Source organism: Vanellus vanellus (assembly GCF_965231255.1).
Source record: "Vanellus vanellus genome assembly, chromosome: 5".
Classification (NCBI taxonomy): Eukaryota; Metazoa; Chordata; class Aves; order Charadriiformes; family Charadriidae; genus Vanellus; species Vanellus vanellus.
The window spans coordinates 21685239-21705813 of NC_138910.1; the positions used below are offsets into that span (position 1 = coordinate 21685239).

The 20575-nt window shown below is 36.2% G+C and overlaps 1 protein-coding gene across 1 annotated transcript in view; it reads right to left on the bottom strand.

Annotated features, from left to right (window-relative positions):
• LOC309672013 (sodium channel protein type 1 subunit alpha) overlaps positions 1-20575 on the bottom strand; it is a gene marked incomplete at both ends in the record, with an annotated part of 554434 nt that overhangs the window by 387200 nt on the left and 146659 nt on the right. Inside the window, 7 exons of the mRNA XM_082483407.1 lie at positions 3984-4106; positions 6175-6348; positions 10335-10489; positions 11941-12058; positions 16071-16553; positions 17260-17616; positions 18243-18416. Coding sequence (XP_082339533.1) covers positions 3984-4106; positions 6175-6348; positions 10335-10489; positions 11941-12058; positions 16071-16553; positions 17260-17616; positions 18243-18416 — 1584 coding nt within the window. The remainder of the gene's footprint in view (positions 1-3983; positions 4107-6174; positions 6349-10334; positions 10490-11940; positions 12059-16070; positions 16554-17259; positions 17617-18242; positions 18417-20575) is intronic.

The following is a 20575-nucleotide window of genomic DNA, read 5'->3' on the forward strand; positions in this document are numbered from 1 at the left end:
TATATGCACTTGGTGTGATTTACTTAATGTAGCATCCAGGGGTTTAAAAACTATGCAAAAATTTATACTGCAAGAATATAAGTATCTATAGTTGTGACTATTCAGGTAATGTTTTGGTGTGTACTTAATGCATTACAAGTAATGTTCAAAATTTTCTATGGGATGTTTCTGAATGTATGTAGCTATAAATTGAGCAACAGAGTAAAGCACAGATCTTGCCAAAACAATGTAAAACCTAGATTCAAATTTTTAAAGAAAGCCATTTTTATGTCAGTTAAAAAAACATCTAAAAATCTAAAAATAGCTGAGGTACCTTTCACCTGCAAAAAGAACTCAGTTTTCCTGTTATTTCTGTAACATCAGAAATGTCAAAGGATTATTTCCAAAGATTTAAGGCAATTAGGAAGGGGGTGTAGGGTGAATATATATAATCTACTTTTGCTCCTACTGGGAATCTTAAATAAGATTGTCTCTCCTTATAACCCTAAATACATAATGTAGTGATTAGTCACAATGTAATCATTAAGGGTAGAAAAGGGGGAAATACTGTACCCATATTACAGATAAGGGGAGGAACCAGTGGTCCACCCCATCCGAGCTGAAGGAAGGTTATCCTATATGAAATAGAAATATATAGCCTGTTATTAGTTGTGAATCTGTAATGACAGACACTTGATGTTATGTTTTATAACTCAGTCACATGAGAAATGTTTCTTTCCTACTAATGAAGTTTGGAGTACTCTTGAAAATGCCTCACTATCGCTTTCCTGGTAGGGGAATCTAAGGAATAGCCATTGAATTTTAGAGGATATTTAAGACATCAAATACTCTAATTTAGTTTTACAAGTTATGAAATTGGACTGGAAATTTGAAATACAGTAAATGTTTAAAGCCATCAGCCAGAAATATGCATAAGGCATGCAAAACTGAAAGTGCAAGTGGATTTCAGATTGTTTGCTGCCTTCTACTATTTCTCTAATAAATAAATCAAGCACGGCATGACATGCTTTATTTTGTGAAATTAGACACAAATGCATGCTTTATTGTCACTTAATTCTCTAACTCAGCAAAGCAATGTATACTCAGTATTCTACATTTACAAGTAGCATACCAATTCAGAACTAGCGCAAAAGCGTTATACTGCAAGTACTAAAAAGCTAAACAAAAAGCAATGGGTATATTCAAATCTCAGTTTGCAGATACTTCTGCTCAGTACATACACTAATTGAGATGAGAATATAAACCCTAAGACAGAAGTTTAAATTAAATTAAAGCAATTCTTTACTTTGCCTTCCAGCATCTGGGTGGAGTTGTTTTTGAGATTCACTATGGAATGTATTAAAATTTCTCAGAATTCAGTACACTAGCAGATATTTTAATGCCTTTATTATGGCCAAATTCACATCTGTGCTCAAGGCAAGCACAGGCTATGGACCACTTGTACCCTATTTTGGTGCAAGTGATTCATATATCTTGTATTCACTTTGGAAAGAGAATTTATCCCATTTATGAAACAGCATAATTACAAATTAAGTTGTAACTGCAGAGTATAACTGTAGACTTATAAGAATATAACTTAAAAAGTGAAGTATGTTTCATATTTAGGGATAACAAAATACTTAGTAGTATTTACTGACTATGTAAAATGCTGTATTCTTCTAATTGACCAGAATGGTAAACTTATTTAAGAAAAAGATTGATTTAAAGTAGCTGAGAACTTAGCAGATTCTTTTATAAAATGATGCAGATCTTTTTACATACAGGGACTTCTGTGGAATACATATGACCTCTCATACTTTCAATGCAAAATTTGCACAGTTTTGAACATGGGGGTAAAAATTAAAATTATAAATACAAGCTGAATAAAAACTCAGGTTGTTTTGTCACAGCTCAGTGTAGGTATAGGCAATATGAGAAAGCAATGAGGGTTGATTTATTTTTACTTTCTGTTGGCAGATAAAAGAATCTGTTTTTACGGGTTTTTATGAAATGACCTCAGTTTCTGAGAAGACTGTAATTTGACTATAGTCTTATCATGAGCTGGTCAATTATTTGTTATTTGAATCTTTTTACTGTTCGTGAGTCATTCATAAAGTAATGCTACTATCTGTCAATGAGCTGTTGTGAATTCTTGCCAAGCGCTTTGGAAAAAATATTTTCAGAAGTACACGTAACTATCAGTTAAGATAAGGCCCATCCATTTGGCCAGTCAAATTTGCTAAGTGACTGGAATCAGGTACTTCATTGAGCATAATTAATATTGGAGGACACAGCTGAAATCTTTTTTGCCTTTCCAGACTTTTCTGTGATTCCTGCACAGTAAGTTGCTTGTGAATTATTCATGCTGGGTATCTGAAATTCTATCATATGATTAGGCTTCTGGCATTGTTTCATAGTTATTCAGTAAGAAATAAGGGAAAGCAGTACATAGATTTCAAATAACTGGTACTTTTCTTTAAGCGTAAATATCCTAAATCTCTTAAGTGGAAAACTTACGAAGGCAATCATGTAAGGATACAGAAAAATGGAATAAAACATTTGGCAATCAGTTTTGACATTATCTTTCTAGAAATTATCTCTTTTTTCCAACGTCATCTAAAGAGCTGCATTTCTCGTCCCTGTGTAACTTCTATACTGGTCTCCCAGTCCTCCTGCAGCTGACTAGAAAATTATTTAAAAAGTAAAGCTGACAGCAATTTCCCGACATTTCTCTGCACAAAACCACATTTATCTGAATGTTCATGAACAGTAAGTACAAAAAAAGAGAAAGAGAAAATGGCTAAATCCAATAGTCATTCCAAACTTAAAGGAAAATTCGTACATTCTGTAGTACTTGACCAGCTCTTACCCTGCTGAATATCAATTCATGAGTTTCAAAAGATGAGAAAGCTGTTAAAAGTCGATTTGCTGTACAAAACTGAAATTTATTAATCTAGTAATCATTGGTTAGCAATATTTTTTTCTGATGCATTCTGAAGTAGAGATATGTAGCCTGATGAATACAATTTAAGCAACAGGATTCTAAGCCTCAATTTGACTTGATTAAGCTTAGATTTGCATCTAAAGGTTGTTCAGACAGTATATTCCAGGCTATTCCACTGGTTTATAATTGACTTGAAATTCATTAGCACATTGTTTCCTCTTACATCTCCATGAAGCAGCAAAAAGCATTCTCTTAAAACATGTTTCAATGACATGCATATAGAGTTAGTTTGAATTCAGTGGCTTTAAGGAACAGAAGGTATAAACAAATGAAAAAATAAGTTAAAATGCTTTCTTGAGTGAGATGAATAGTAAGCAGGGCCTCTAAGTTACTCAGAATAAGTAAGAAATAGCCTTATATACATTGTATTGAATATTGAATATCGAATAGAGAGCTGTTGAAATAAAAAAAAGCATTTACCTTATAAGAAGAATAATTTCATAGAGAAATCAAATAACTTGATGTGTTTTTAAAGTCAGCCAAACTCAGCAATAGATTTAAACCACTAGCAGGTATGAATATATCTCTAGCACCATCTAGTAAAATTCAGTGGGGTTAGACCAAAGGTGGTTTATCAAATATGAAGGAAAATGAAGGATTTCAACTAGTAACAGAAAATTCCTTGATTAACTAATGCTAAATTAGATTCCTATATTAATATTGTGATATGTGTATCAGTAAAAATTAATAAAATCTGGTTACATTTTATTCATTATTAAGCATCTGTTAAGAGAGTTTGTAGTGGGTAATTTCAAAGCCTTATATGGAAAACTCCTGAGATTGGCTAGAAAGTAAAGTAACCTTAATGAATGTAACTTCTATGTGATACTGCATATGGATTTAGGTGAACTGATGAAGCTTTTTGCTTATCTGTTAGTAAAAGATATGCAATAGATAAAAAGATAGTGCAGCCTTTCTGCATGGACTTGTCATTCCTTATTCTGCATGCATGGATTCTTTCTATGCATGCATAGTTTCAGATTCTTTCATGTTGTCTTACCCTCATGCCTTCAAATCGTGACAAAGCTCTTAGAGGTCTCAAAGCTCTTAGTGTCCTAAGGGACTTAATGGCACCAAGTTCAGAGTAACCCAATGCATTTGCTGTTAAGCTAACCAAAGAGACCTATATGAAAACAGGAAAGTAAAAATTATTATATTGTACATACTACTTTACATACCATAGATGTGAGATATAAACTTCTTTAGAAGAATCTAATTTTGGACCACTTTCTCCAGGAATAGGAAGTCTTTTAAATAAATAAAAAAAAAAGAGTCATATGAAATAAGAGAAATAAGAGTAGGATAGGTAAATAAACAAACAAAAATATCATAAGGTAACAATATCTGGAAACATTAACACTTCTGAATTCCATATTTTGCTAGTGATTTGAGGGCATTTAAAACCACAAAAAGCAAATTAAATTAACCTCTCCTTTTTACCAATTTAGGTATTCCTCTCACTTTTTCTTTGTTTTATGATGCTGTTGGGATCAGTAATTATAGTTGATAATGCCCATTTGATTGCCCACAACTGAAAGGCAAATGATGGAAGCCTGTTTTGAATTAACAGATGGGTCACAGAGCAACACTGCTCCTCTGGAAATTGGTAGAAAGGATTCATTTTTCTATATTCAGTTACACTGACCTTTTGCCTCACTGCTGAATTTGTGTGCTCTACAGGCTGACATTAACCTGGATCATGCTGTTTCTTAAAGACCTCATAAGAATAGTTCCACAGGTGGCAGAACTCCACAGGCCTTTATATAGTCTATGTCCCTACATTACCTCAGTGAGAAATACCATATTATCTACATTTGCTATGGCTCCCGTCCAAAATAATACCTTCTGTTTTCTTCCCATTTCCCCTAGATGCTCCTTCATTACACTGTTCTAATTCCTCAACTGTTTATTGGGCCAAAAATAGCATAATGGTCTCATGTACTCTTTCATTATAAAGAAGTATGCATCAAGGGAAGAGAACTCTGGGACAGTGCTCTTTATGAACCATATTTAAAAACAAGCATTGTATGTGAAGTCTTTAGCTTTTAAAAGTTAATAGCTTTTCTGTACTTGTCAATCCTGAGCTCTAGCAACCCATAAAACTACGTCCTTCTGAAATCTGAATTTTTTTTCTCTAGCACATTCATCATACTCCTGAAAACTTTCAAGCTTTCAAGCTGCCATAATGTAAACCTAAATTAAAGAAAATATCCAGGATTTAATCATGAGCTTCTTCAGACACTTGAATGTGTTATACCTTCCCACAAAGAAGTATTCAAATTTTCACATTCACAAGACGGCTGTTCGGGATATTATGATTTAAATAAAGTCAAATGTTAGTGAAAATGACTTTAGAAAATGAATAGGTGCTTCTGCTTGCATGCTTCTTCAAGCTTTTTTTTTGTGCCACTTAAGTACCCATTTTGAGAAGAATTTAGATACTAAAGAATGAAAGTTTTTTTCCAAAGAGAGGATACTTCTTTTGTATGAGTACTACGTTTGAACATGGTTAGATGTAGCTGTATATGTGAAGTTAAATCCTAGATATATTTAACCTAAAATGTACACCAGTCAAAAAGGTTGTAGGCACCTGTCACAAAAGAAAGCTTGAGAAAATGAACTGCTGTGATTAGCCTTTGATGCTAGGAACACAGTCAGAAACTGTTGGATTTTTAGCAATTCTTTGGGTCAAAAACCAGAACAAAATGCATCTAACTTTTAAAATCAAGCTTGTTTAGTATTTGTTTTTCCTATAAGTTTTACCAGAAATTTCTATCTTAAAAATGGAGCAGCTGGTTGTGGTTTCATAACTATGTAAAACTTAGTATTTTAATTTCACACACAGAACTTTGTAGACTGCAGAAACAGTATGCATTTCTGCACATTGGAGGTTTTCTCAAGGGGCTATCCTTAGGACATTGCTTCTTAAATTCTCCATAATTGGATCAATTCATTAAGAAATGGTCTCCCTCATTTCACAGCACAGCACAGTAGAGTTATGGGATAACCCTTGCAGGAAAGATTACTCGTCCTGGTTTCAAACACGGCTGTGAGGACTGCAAGTTCAGTAATATTTATTGGACTTTAATACTAAGTAAGCCACACCACCAATGCTACAGATACATCTTGCATTCCTTGCAAAACCCTAATTCAGATAAAATAAATATTAAAGTAACACCTATACTACATACATCGACAATCAGGAAGTCCAGCCAGCACCAGGCATTAGTAAAGTATGTTTGATAGCCATAGGCCACCCACTTCAGCAGCATTTCCAGAATGAAGATGTAAGTGAAGACCTTGTCAGCATATTCCAGCATGGTCTTGATAGTTTTACGCTGTTCAATATATATGTCTTCAAAAGCCTGTGAGTAAAAACATTCAAAGATATTTGTTATTCCAATTTGTTACTTCACATACTTCAGGTTGTAACAACAACAACAAAAAAAAGGCAACAAAAGACAATCTTTCTTCAAGAAAAGGCATGGGAACTATATTTTCCAGCTCACAAGAGGGAGAAGAGATATTATACAGCAACTGCTCCACTGGTCACAGATTTTTATTTATTAATTTATTGATAATGTTGAATTCTTCTTCTCAGATCTCACAAATAGCACCGATTCTGAAGAGTGGTGTGCCTGAACTGAATTCTACTGAGATCATTTGGTTTTTAGGTAGGTAGATACATTTTTAAAATCCAGGGTCATAGCTGTAAAATTTTCAGGACAATGACAATACAATTTACCTTTTGTTTTTATCATAGAATCACTGACTGTTTTGGGCTGGAAGGGACCTTAAAGATCATCTAGTTCCAACCCCCCTGCCGTGGGCAGGGACACTTTCCACTACACCAGGTTGCTGAAAGCCCCATCCAACCTGGCCTTGAACACTTCCAGGGATGGGGCATCCACAACCTCCCTGGACAACCTGTGCCACTGCCCTACCATCCTCACAGTAAAGAATTTCTTCCCAGTAGCTAATCTAAGTTTACTCTCTGTCAGTTTAAAACAGTTACCCCTCGTCTTGTCACTGCGCTCCCTGATAAAAGAGTCCCTGTCTTTCCTGTAGGCCCCCTTTAGGTACTGGAAGGCCACTATAAGGTATCCTTGGAGTCTTCCCTCCTCCAGGATGAACAACCCCAACTCTCTCAGCCTGTTTTCATAGAAGAGGGGCTCCAGCCCTCTGATCATCTCTGTGGCCCTCCTCTGGACCCACTCCAATAGGTCCACGTCTTTCTTATGTTGGGGGCCCCAGAGCTGGACACAGTACTCCAGGTGTGGTCTCCCAAGAGCGGAGTAGAGAGGCAGAATCACCTCCCTCGACCTGCTGGCCACGCTTCTTGTGATGCAGCCCAGGATACGATTAGCCTTCTGGGCTGCAAGCACACATTGCCAGGTTGTGTTGAGCTTCTCATCAACCAACGCTTCAAGTCCATGTCCTCAAGGCTGTTCTCAATCCATTCTCCGCTCAGCCTGTATTCATGCGTGGAATTGCCCTGATCCATGTGCAGGGCCTTGCACTTGGCCTTGTTGAACTTCATGAGTTTTTGCACGTGCCCACCTCTCAAGCCTGCCAAGGTCTCTCTGGATGGCATCCTTTCCCTCTAGTTTGTCAAACACACCACACAGCTTGGTGTCATTGGGAAACTTGCTGAGGGTGCACTCAATCCCACTGTCCATGTCACTGACAAAGATGTTAAACAGCGTCAGTCTCAGTACTGACCCCTGAGGAACGCCACTCGTCACTGGTCTCCACTTGGACATGGAGCCATTGACCTCAACTGTGAGTGTGACCATCCAGCCAATTCTTTATCCACCAAGTGGTCCATCAGTCCAATCCATGTCTCTCCAATTTAGGGACAAGAATGTCTCTAAGTCCTGTTGGATGTCTCTTTTAAGTCCTGTTGCTTTTTGAAAATTTTAAGTAATAAATCATAAAACTAGTTCTTCCTTTCTTAAAAAAAAAAAAATATCTAAATCAAATATCTGCTTTATTGCATTATTCACATTTTATGATACATAAAATTCCTGAGATCCTTGCAGTGTTATTTGCACTGTTTTCATTTTTAAACATTTGAAAAAACATATAGCTTCTGCTTTTTAGAAATTCTTCGTGTCCTCTGAGAAATTTTCCCTTTAATGGCTTTTAAATTTTAATTATACTATGATTTCTTATAGAGAACAATTGATTTTATTGGATAGAAAGAACTGGAATGATCTGCTAGCTTGCAAAGATTTGGATATTTATTGATATTAACATTCATTTTTACCTACCCTGCTTTTGAATCACTTTACATCCCTCAGCTCAAATGATTAGTGTTTGTCTATCAATCATCGAATTAACATCTCTGTGGAAACTTAGATCAGTAGTACGATACCTGACACATACATACACTTACTAATAACTTCACCGCACAAAAGTGGGAAGAGCCAACGCATGTCATTTCCATTTTATAGGTGGGAGTATGCCAGAGGCTAAGCTAGCAGTGCTCTTGGCAGCTAGAAGTGTGTCTGCTCCCTGCCTGAATGCCCCCAGGGCGGGGGTTTGCAGGCAGCCTGCAGTGTGCCTGTCCCTGCCAGATATCCTGGCTGTAATGACAGTGATACTCATCTGGAGCGTGGCCTTGGGGTGAACATCGGGATAAGGTAATGGCAGGTCCAAAGAGACCTTGTCACTGTCACAAAGGACGTTGAAGGCAGAGCAGGGTCTCACATCTCCAGAGGCTTGGGCTAATCCCTGGTCTCTGAGGCATTTTCCCAAAATAAATGTTCTGTGGATGACACACACCTTCATAAGCACGAGATGCTAACACTGTGTGATCTCACCTCAAACTTCCTCTAAAGACAATGATGGAAATTCACCTTTATCAGATGTCTTGCCAGTACTTTTCTCTCATTTAAATTCTTGTTATTAAACATTTTGTCCACTTGGTAGCATGAACCAAAATTCAGTAGTGTAGATGTGAGTCTTGTTATTTCAGGGGTTTAAATCACAGGGAAGGTGTCACATGGTGTTGAGTAAAAGTTCCTTATTTGATGGTTGTGTTGATATTAGACCAAACAAAAGCAGAATGATTCTTAAAGATTTAACTGAAACTAGTGACAGATATAATCATAAACCTCTAACCATTAATGGTATTTTAAAGTATTGGGAGTGGTCTATAGAGTTTATAATACAATTTTGCGACACAATTTTTTTTTATGATGTGGGAACTTTAGTAATTTACCGAAGGGTGATTGCATCTACGGGGGTAGATGCTAGATATACTCTATATCATCTCAGGGCAAGTAGTTTATCTAAGAAACTTCAGCTCGTTATGTATCCAGGCTCACCTTTCTTTAACAGTTTATCTCCAATTTCTTTATTCTTTGTCATTATTTGTATTTGTGAAATAACATATTATTGGTATGTTTTGCTTCTTTTATTTTTATAGATCTATATTATGGTTGGCTTCTTTTTATTCTGTCCTCACATACTTGTTAACCTTAAAGCAAATCCATGTTATTATAGATATAGCTTTAGTCTACATGAGTCAGTAAAAGCTGAATTAGAAGCATAAATAATAAATTCTTATTCTTAGAAAGGAATAATTACAAACACACAGTCTTAATCTTTCTTGCTGTTCTAGCACACAACATTTATAAAACTGTATAAGCCAGCTCTGGCTCTTGCAAGGTATTGCCAGCTGTTTATGCCATTACAGTTACTTCCAAACTCTTCTTTTTTTCACAGAATCATAGAATCGTCTAGGTTGGACCTTTAAGATCACCAAATCCAATCATCAACCTAACGCTGCCAAAACCTCCACTAAACCATGTCCCTAAGCACCACATCTACCAGTCTTTTAAATACCTCCAGGGGTGGTGATTCCACCACTTCCCTGGGCAGCCTGTTCCAATGTTTGATAAACCTTTCGGTGAAGATATTTTTCCTAAGATCCATCCTAAACCTCCCCTGGAGCCTGTTTCCTCTTGTCCTATCATCAGTGACAGTTCTTTTCCCTGAGTTATATCAGTAAACACCAGTAAAACCAGAGAGCGAACTCAAATAACAAAGTTAAGTATGTTCTCTTCTTCACATGTTGTCCCTCTCCCTGCTTCAGGTGTATCACTATTGCTTTCAGCAAAAGAGTTAAGCTCTCTCTAATCAATTATGTCTGTTCTTTTTTTGACATATTGCTGAGAAGAGACTTTTGCTTCAATTCTTTCAAAGGCCTGACTAAAATTTAGTCGTGTCATTTGAATTGTGTGTTCTTTCTGGTGGAGAAAACTAAGTTAAAACAATGGTTGAAGAGCCAACATTTAAGAAGTTTTGTGACAACATTATGACAGTCTGTTCATGTTTTACTTACCAGAGCTCCACTACTGAGCAGAATCATAAAGACAATGAAAGTCTCAAACCAGTTGTGTTCGACAATCTTGAAGCAGGTTTTTCTAAGGTTCCACCACTGCTTTCCTCTCCCTTCTTCTATACTTACTTGACAGCATTTGAACCTTCGTACACAGCCTTTAAAACAGTGTATCAAAGGGGGAGGGGAAGAGATTTTGTTGAATTGTGTCATGGTTTACATTAATTTTTGTTATTCATTCTGTTAATGATACAATGCTACCTTTCCAGAAGCTGTGCTATTAAGTAAAAACCCAATAGATTGCCACCCAGATTACCTTCTTTTTCTCCAGAGCAAAAAAAATTTAACACCGAGATAACTGAAATTTACAATTAAATGAACAAGTGAGAAGAAAGTATTTCTCATTTTTCAAGAACAAAGTGCTCAATACAGTGCACACAAAAGGATGAAAGTCCATGGAACAAGAAGCCAAATTGCAAAATACAAAGTATGAGTAAAAATATACATAGTCATACAAATGTATAGTAGGTTTCTGTAGTAAGATATGGGCAAGTGTTATTAAATTGTACTTTTTTGTTGTTTTGGATACTAAATTCAGACTGTGTTGTATTTATTGTATGAAAAAAGTCTAAGACTCCTATCTGAGTTGGGAGCTTTTCAGTACTGGCTAACTTCCCTAACTTGTGCCCTTAATTTATTTAAGCTTTTGTGATTTAGCTACTGACTTGGTTTTGTTTCTTCTTTCATTTAGGTAGAAAGATACTGGTTATCAATAATGGTATTTTCTTTGACAAAGTCTGTTACTGCTTACTAGTTCAGTGTAAATTTCTAAAGAAATGTCTGTTATCAGCTTCAGAAATAACCCAACCCCAGCACTGACATTAGTGTTTATTTTCCAAATTCTACAGATACCAAAAATGGCATTTGTATCCTTCCATTACTGTTTTAAACCTATTCCTTTCCCCATCTCCTTTACATGCACACATCCATAGGGTTTCTCACAAGGAAATGCCTTTGCAAATAAAGTTTATGACCAGATTCTTGTTTTATTGAGTTTTGTAAAAGAGCCAATAGAAGGAAGCATGAAAGATTAATGAGTCCACCAGGTGAGACTGTTCTTGCCCCAGGTGGCACAGAAAGACTCTTCCTTCTCTTTTTGCCAAATTGTAGGTTCGATTACCATTTTGCACAAAACCAACCAGGTGTAGTTTTTATTTACCACTCAACAGCTGTTTCAATAATGTATATTTTATAACGCACTTCGATACATATCTATGAAGAATGGTATAAATATAGTGTATTATTTTATTATCTAGAAGACTAACTAAACTCAGAAAGTACAGCACTTTCTAGTAAAATAAAACTTCCAGTAATATATTTTTCTTATTTTAAAAATAATGATAAATTTCTGATAAAATTTTTTCTTAGTTGTTTATCTGATACACAGTATAATCGTGGTATCAGTATCCATATGGTAAGTTATGGTCTAAAAATACTACTGCTAATTAACAAAAGAGTAACTCAAAACATAAATATTGATACTTAGTTTGAATAGATAACTATTCCATATTGCACGAATAACTGTTATTAGTATATTTGTTCCAAACACCTTCTGTGAAGCAGGCCTCTGGCTCCTGGGCTTCTTCAGGTTGTTCTTCTGGTTGTTCTTCTGCAGGAAGTCCGATATCAACTGTGCTACCTTCTGATGAACTAGACGAATTTAACTTCTGTAAAGGGAAAAATAAAAGCATCACAAATGCACAGCAAATATTTTTAAGGCAAATATTACTTGTTTTCAGAATAAGTAAATAATTCTGCCATGTTTTTGAATTTCCTAGTATTCAACATCACTAAGTTGCTGATACACACATGTGAAATTTGTACGATCATTGGTTTTCCTTCTGCATTGTATGGATCCATTAACTAGAAGATGTATCCATGATAGATAAGGCTTTAAACAAAATTATGCTTTAAGCTGAAAAATATGAATGAGGATGCTAAGCCTGCAAAGATTTATGACCACAACTAGCCATAAGTGGCAACAATCTCTTGACCCACGTAGAAATAACGAAGCTTAAATATGTATGCGGGAATCTATAGCATCTACTGAAAAGCAGGTAAGAGCATAAATGTAATTATTGAAATGAGGTGGCAGCTAAGAGGAATGAGGGAAAAAAACACTGAGAAAGCTATATTTTAGAGGTCAGAAAGTCCAGATTAAACTTGCTGAAAGTCTAGCTCAGAGTGAAGCAGAAGCTGCATATAATAAGGCTGAGGTAGATTAAAGATGGCCCATAAAACATGAGATTGTGGGTTTTATCCTAAGCAAATTTTCAATAACACAGTGAGTGTAAAGAGAGAGGAGTGAAAGGTGGAGACCAAATTTTAAAAAACTGAGGGAATGGATTGAGAGCAGCCCTGAGGACATGGACTTGGGGGTGTTGGCTGATGAGAAACTCAACATGAGACGGCAATGTGCACTCGCAGCCCAGAAGGCCAACAGTATCCTGGGCTGCATCACAAGAAACATGGCCAGCTGGTCGAGGGAGGTGATTCTGCCCCTCTACTCCGCTCTTGGAGACCACACCTGGAGTACTGTGTCCAGCTCTGGGGCCCGCAACATAAGAAAGACATGGACCTATTGGAGTGGGTCCAGAGGAGGGCCACAGAGATGATCAGAGGGCTGGAGCCCCTCTTCTATGAAAACAGGCTGAGAGAGTTGGGGTTGTTCATCCTGGAGGAGGGAAGACTCCAAGGATACCTTATAGTGGCCTTCCAGTACCTAAAGGGGGCCTACAGGAAAGACAGGGACTCTTTTATCAGGGAGTGCAGTGACAGGACGAGGGGTAACTGTTTTAAACTGACAGAGAGTAAACTTAGATTAGCTACTGGGAAGAAATTCTTTACTGTGAGGATGGTAAGGCAGTGGCACAGGTTGTCCAGGGAGGTTGTGGATGCCCCATCCCTGGAAGTGTTCAAGGCCATTTGGATGGGTCTTTGGGCAACCTGGTCTAGTGGAAGATGTCCTGTCCTAAAAATTCTCAAAGAATTGTAACATGCAGCTGGGACCTGGCTGCAGTCTAGCTGGTTGATATTGTAGCTAAAGATTGGGTAAAAATTGTGAAGGAGATATATTTAAGGATGTAGAGGTAAACAAAACGATGGAAAAAATGCACTATAGGTTCATCAATGCTAGGTTGCAGTAGGTTTTTTGATATTGAGGAAAAAAAATCCCCAAACCCTAACAGCAAAACTCTTAATAAAGCAGTAGCTAGTTTGTTTTTTCAGCAACAATTCCAGGATTCTTTGACATTGAGTTACATGGTGCTTAATAAAATTTGTAATATTTTAAGTAGCCGGTTTTTAGTTAATTTTATCTTGTGGTGACTATAGAGATTGGAAGAACAATGTTTCAGCTTCATCAGGAAAATGGGTTGATGTGTCCAGTTTTAGGCTCTGTCACTATTTGTCTTGTGACTATTTGCCACAAGAACCTATTTATAGAGGGTTTTTTCCAAATTACATTACACAGATGCCTTTCTGATATCTTTTTAAAAATATTGTATACTTCTAGTAATCCAATTTTCACAAGTCTTCCTTTGCAGTATGATTTACCACTTTTCAAAATAATTTTTAAAATACTTTCAAAACTTTTTCAAGGCTTTTTCACTTTTGGAAAAAAGAAAAAACACTAAAAGTAAGCTCTCTGAAATTAACAGTATAATTTATAATTTTAAGGTGATTATTTTGTTACTTTGCTAAGGCAGAAAAGAATACTCAATTGAAAAAAAAAAAAAACAACAAAGCAAAATAAAGCAAAATAAACAAACAAACAAACAAAACCCCCACAGAACCCCCCGACTTCTACAGCTGACCACCAAAAAAGGATCCTGGCCAGCACTGTAAAACTCCAGCAATGGTGCTGAAAAACTCAATATGGTCTGAAGCCAGCTGGAACTCACCTGTTAGTGCCCTCTGGCCTGAGAAGTAGAGAATACATACAGTCTTTTGTCAGTGGGCTTTCATAAAAAACTCAGCTAATTCAAAGGCTCTGGTGTTCTGGGGTTTATCATTTCTTTTCTACAGCCCAATTTTACTAACAGTCAATATAAAATAAGGAGTTGGATTCAAATCCAAAACAGCACTGCTGGACGGATTTTCCATGGAAAACTATATAACAGAGCTGCTCTTTCATAAGCTTCTGGAGGAAGTCAGAAATGCCATAGTACTTTCTCAATGGGATAAAAGGTAACCCTGGTGCTATGGGTAGCAGCACATTTACAGAAAGCTTTCCTAAACTGAATCTATTCCCCGTCATGTCATTCCATTTGACTACCTGCTGTATGATGGACTGGACTGGCCATCATTAAGGTAGTTGTGGGGAGAGTAGATGACCAATCGTTGTTTTTCTCTAATGGATCTTTATTTAAATGTTGTTTTATTTATAAATTCTTCCTGCTGGGACAAGTTGATAACGTGCTCAAATACATTCCTATAACCTCCATTTCTGGCAGCATTTCAGAAGCTTGAGTCAAAGCCTAATTATAAGACATTTTGGTTAATATTTAACAGGAAAAGAAATACTATTGCTTCAGATATTAATTGGGAAATGGGAACAACACTGTCTCTGAAATAGGTTGCCGTGGGGAGAGGCTGTTTTGTACGGGTCTCCATTCTCCGGGGAGGATGCAAAGATTGCACTTAGCTTAACACTGCATTTTTGTTGAGAACACTAGAGGGCTTATGCACACTGAAGTGATGGCAGTACAGAATTCAGCTAGCCTAAAATTAGGTGTCTTAAGTACTGTTAGCAATACAACTGTGGCAGGGAAAGATGAGCAAAGAAATTGGATAGCTACCAGAATGGAATCTAGCTAGTTTAAGGTTGAGGTTCTTCAAATCAAATAAATAATTTTGTTAAAGTGTCTGGAAAGATAATTTTCTGATCTGACTGAAATGTCAACAAACTAAGACATTGACACTGTAGTTATTTTTCAAATTATGTATCAAATAAATTATTTTGTTAAAATAGCCACAGACAAAAAGTCATGTAAAGGAACAGTTGCAGCCTTAATATATTTTTAAAAAATACAGTTCTCAACAAGGCTTTGTATCTATAGCCTGCTTTGGCATTCCCTTAGTAACATGAGGTATTTTCATCTGCTGATACTATTTTTCAGTTTTAACAACTAAGTGAATTTGAAGCATATTTAAAAATCCATGGTTAAAACTTCTTTTTTATGGGAAGGTCTAGAAGAGCTGACAATGTTAAAATCTAAAAGAATTCCAGTGTCTAAAGGAAATACATATACCATATCTATGCTTTCTGGTTTATACCTGCTCACAAAAAATCCCATAGAGGGGGAGGTTTTGACTGGCAGAGAGATGTATGACACACCTCATAGGAACCTTGTTACAGCAGGCAAACAAAAGTTTCTGGTGAAATAAGGATGTAACTAAGCACTCCTCTGCTCTACCAGTTGTTGCAACTACCATAAACGGGTTTTGTGGATTAGTTTGGTCTCCCTTTGCTTGGTCCCTTGTCTCCTCTTGGAGACTGTAATTTTTAACCCTTTCTCACACTTTTGTTTTTTTTCTCACACTTTATACGCTCATTCATGCCCATGTACAAAGAAGTGTCAAAATAACAAATGATCAAGAACTTAATACACTGGCTTATGTTTAAAAAAAGAAAAATACGGAAAAGATCAAAAATAAATGCATAAAATATCTAAATACCTCTTTGCTTTCTTCCAAGTCCGATTCACTACTAAATTCCTCTGTGTTTAGATTTTCGAAGTCAGATTCACCCACAGCAATGGGAACCGTCACAGTGAGACTTGGGTTGTTTATGAATGACATGTAATCACTTTCGTCAATTATGTATTTTTCCACACTGCTACCTGTGCCTATGCCACTAGTTGTTCCATTCGCATCTTTAATATAGTCATGATCCTTGCTTAGTTCCACGGTTGTATGGTTAGAAATACAGCTATTTTTGTTGTTCAAATCTTCAAGTGGCTTGATTTCATCCAAAGCTTTTTGTTTTTTAACAAAGGCTTTTTGGATGAATTCACGTGCTTTTCTTTTCACATAATCTATGCCCTTCTGCATTCTTGCTACAGCAATTTGGAGATTATTCATTTCATTGTCATCATCTGTCACAGCAAGGTTGTCTGCACTAAATGAGCTCAAGAGCAAGGCCAGAAATAGGTTGAGTACCTGCAGAAAGATAAAAAAGGAACATTCTAGAGTTGATCCCAACAAAGAACATATATGACAATTTTTAATAAAGTAAAAGTGACATCGAAGACTGAAATCCCAATAATTCATCATAACCAAAGAAAAGCACCTTCAAAACTTTTTCTCTTCTCCATAAAAAACTGAGCTTTTGAATTTTGCTTAAGTCCTGGTCACTATTAAAAATATTCCTACAACTGAATGTTATCTGTAAACGTGTCTTTAAATCCCCACAGTATATAAATATTTTGGTGCAAAATCTTATAATCTAAAAATGGAGATAACAGATTTGCTATTCAGCATCATTAAAAAGTTTAATTTATCCCACCACACAGCAGAAAGTAGATTATTTAGGTGACTAATCATATGGGATAAATAAGAAAAAAATCCACAGCAAATGGTTTATAAAGAGCCCATAAACTGAAATTATTTGAAGAACAAAATATTTACAAAGAGCCAAAAGACAAATTAAGAGTGTGACTAAGGACTCACTCTGACATTCTTAGGATTTTGATATTGCAGAATACTTTGTTCTCAATCCAAAAAAGCTCTTAAGCTTAACTTTAAGCATTGCTTGAAACCACCTGCTTAAGTGCTTTGTTGAAGCAGAGCCAGAGCACTTAGTTCACTTCAGGATTGAGCCCACTTTATCGCCAAATAATTTTCTGCTAATGCTTTGATTACATACCACTAGGTTTCCAATCACCATGACCATCATGAAGACAGTAAGGCACATGGCTTGGCCAGCAACCTCCATGCAGTCCCACATTGTTTCTATCCATTCTCCACACAACACTCGAAATACGATCAAAAACGAGTGAAAAAAATCTTGCATGTGCCAGCGTGGAAGCACACAGTCACTTGCGATTTTGCAGACACATTCCTTGTAGTTTTTCCCAAACAGCTGCATCCCAACCACAGCAAAAATGAAGACAATGATGGCCAGCACCAGGGTCAGATTACCCAGAGCTCCCACAGAGTTACCAATAATTTTTATCAGCATATTTAATGTTGGCCAAGATTTTGCCAATTTGAAAACTCGTAACTGGAAGAAAAGAAATATATTGTTAGGACAACCAGCAAGAAAGACACAAAGATATTTTAAAGTTAATTTGTGGAAGGACATTACTGCAAAACATGCCCTGAGTATGACTGTTCAGAGGGTATCTTCTTGTCTGAAAGCATAAAGATGGAAGGTTCGGTTAACAAAATTTTGTGAAGTTTGAGCTTGATATGCCCAAAGCATAGTCTTTACTGAAGGTCAAAGAAGCTACTGGTCATATTAGATGGAATGTAAAGTCTAGGGTTCATCTGTTAAAATCACCTGGGCCACTTCTCTACTGGTATTTGTAGACCAGATCTATTCCTGTGACACCAATCAGAGCACAATACATCTAGTGAGTTGATTTGTTTCTGCACAGCAGCATGTTTAAAATGTATATACACAATAAATGTATTGGAAATGGGCCCGGGCCACCCATTGCTATTTCTCTGGATCTCTATCAATCCCCATTGAAGACAGTAAGATACCGCAAGTAATAAGGATTTGTACTAACAAAAGAGACATCAGGGTCAGTATCATGGCAAACATCAAGCAAATTTTTAAGGCAGAAAAATGTATTGTTTTAATGAAGCCCCATTGAAAAATCAGTGCAATTAATGTATATTTACCAATCGGAATGATCGAAGAACTGAGAGTCCTTCCACATCTGCAAGACCAAGCTCAACCAAGCTAAGCGTTACAATAAAACCATCAAAAATATTCCAGCCTTCCTGGAAATAATAGTAAGGATCCATTGCAATTATCTTGAGAAACATTTCTGCTGTGAAGATTCCAGTGAAGACCTGAATTCAAAATGCATTTTGTTATTTCGTTGTGAAATATAATATTACTGATTTAGCTGTTGCCTAGGTTTTTAATTCAACCTACATATCTGCAATGTCTTATCCAAAACTGATACTTAAAAATAGTTCAGTGTACTGTAGTGATTTACTATGCCTGCCTTCCCTTAACAAGTGCCATACAAACCAAGTAATTTTTGCAATTAATTAAATTTGGTACTAATCAAATTATAGAAACTTCTCTTTCATAACATTTATAATCCAATTTCAACTCTATCAGGATATGGACTTTCTCATGTACTGCACAAACAATTTCCCAAATTTGATTTCCACAATATAAACCAGAATTACATGGTAGAACGTCTTTCTTGGTATAGTAATTACATTATACAGCAGCATGAATAAGGCCAAATCTAAGACTCCAGTGGGGCCGTTCCTTTGCTAGTTTAACCTGCCATAACCCCATTCACTTCAACAAAGGTAAGATACCAGACGGGGATCAACTGAGATACAACAATTTGCTGAAACCGAGGAACTTCTTCCTGGGTGTTGCCAGTAAATTCAGCGAGGTTGATTGGCTCAATCACTTTAATGTCAGGAATGAAAGAGCATTTAAGAATGCATTTTAAACATGATATTGCTGGCAATGGTTTCTCATCATGATGCTATGCTGAATAAAGTAGGAATCTCATTTAGGAGCCACCGAGGCAGTGACCCTGAGTACCTTTGAGAGTAGTCTTGGAAGAATTTCATGTAGGATAGGAATGTGCTAAAGCCACCCTTAAAGTCTGCCTGAGCCCTCCTCTGAAATGCTTTCTTTTTTGGTTTTGATAACCCATTTTCAAGCAAGCTGAACAGAAAATGGGACAGCTAAAGAGAATAATCTAACTGGGATAATCAGGAGGTGGACAAGAAGAGTCTGACTCACTCTGCCTAGGAACACCAATGCTCAAGGTAGATTTTATTACAGTCTTTACATAAATTCCAGATATAAACACTGGAGAGGGAAAGGGTACTATTTTTTAAGCTACAGGATTGGAACCACGGAGGAAAAGGCAGGAATGAATAAATACAGTTTGAAGCACTGAATTATGTTCCTAACGATCAGGATGGTGAGGTTCTGAAGGAGCTCTAAAGGGGAACTACTGGAGCAGGTGAACCCTGAGAGCCTCTAGATTGCAGAAGGGGTTTACGTCAGGGAGCTTAAGACTGGAAGAGCGTGGTGCTTATAGCCAGGCTGTCTCACACTTTGTAGTCAGATGTACATCAAGATTTATATGCCATTTTCTTGGTTGGAAAACAAACCTATAAAATGCTACAATACAAGATCTTACATTTTACTAGGAAACTCAGATTCAGAGTTTTCCTTGTTTTTAGTGTATGAAAACCAGCTATGCATGTGTTTGTTAATTCTCCCTTCTAAATCCTGCAGTTATTCACATGTTCTAAGATATTTTTTTCCTCATTACAAAACCAGGATTATTAAAAATCCCATTATAAGAAATCAGTTCTTAAAATAAAAGACAAAGTAGGACTGTAGCTGCAGATACTTCTATGTGATCAAACCTGTCAGTTCAAAAGCATCAGAGCTACAAAAAATTAACTCCCGAATTCTTTAATAATTTATCTTTTTGAAGTAAAAGAGAGAAAATATAGCTGACAATGTGAGAAAAAGATATCTTACTAATTATCTGATGATAAAAAAAATATAAAAACTATAAGAGGAAAAAATACTGCAGAATATTTTTCATAGTTTTACATAAAGCATATAAAGAAAACAAATGACATAAAAAGTCTTTTACAGAAGAACATTCTAGAAATGCTTTTAAATGGCTCTTCTAGCAACTGTAAACCTGTGCTCAGGAAACAGAGCAATTAAAAACACATTCATAATTTAAAGATTTGCATTGTATTGATTGAAAAAGTAACACTATGTTTAGCTGCATAGTGTCTTTTTCATAGAAGTAATGCATTTCCTGGTTTAGTAGTTAGACAAATCAACTTCTGTTTAAGATGGACTTTACTTAATGTAGCACTGATGCCATTTTTTAAATTTTTAATTTGGCTTAGCAGAACACTGCAATATATTGATTTTACAGTATCCTAAGTTACATAAGCCAGGGCTGACAATGAAATTTCCAAAAATCTTCTGATAGAGTCAT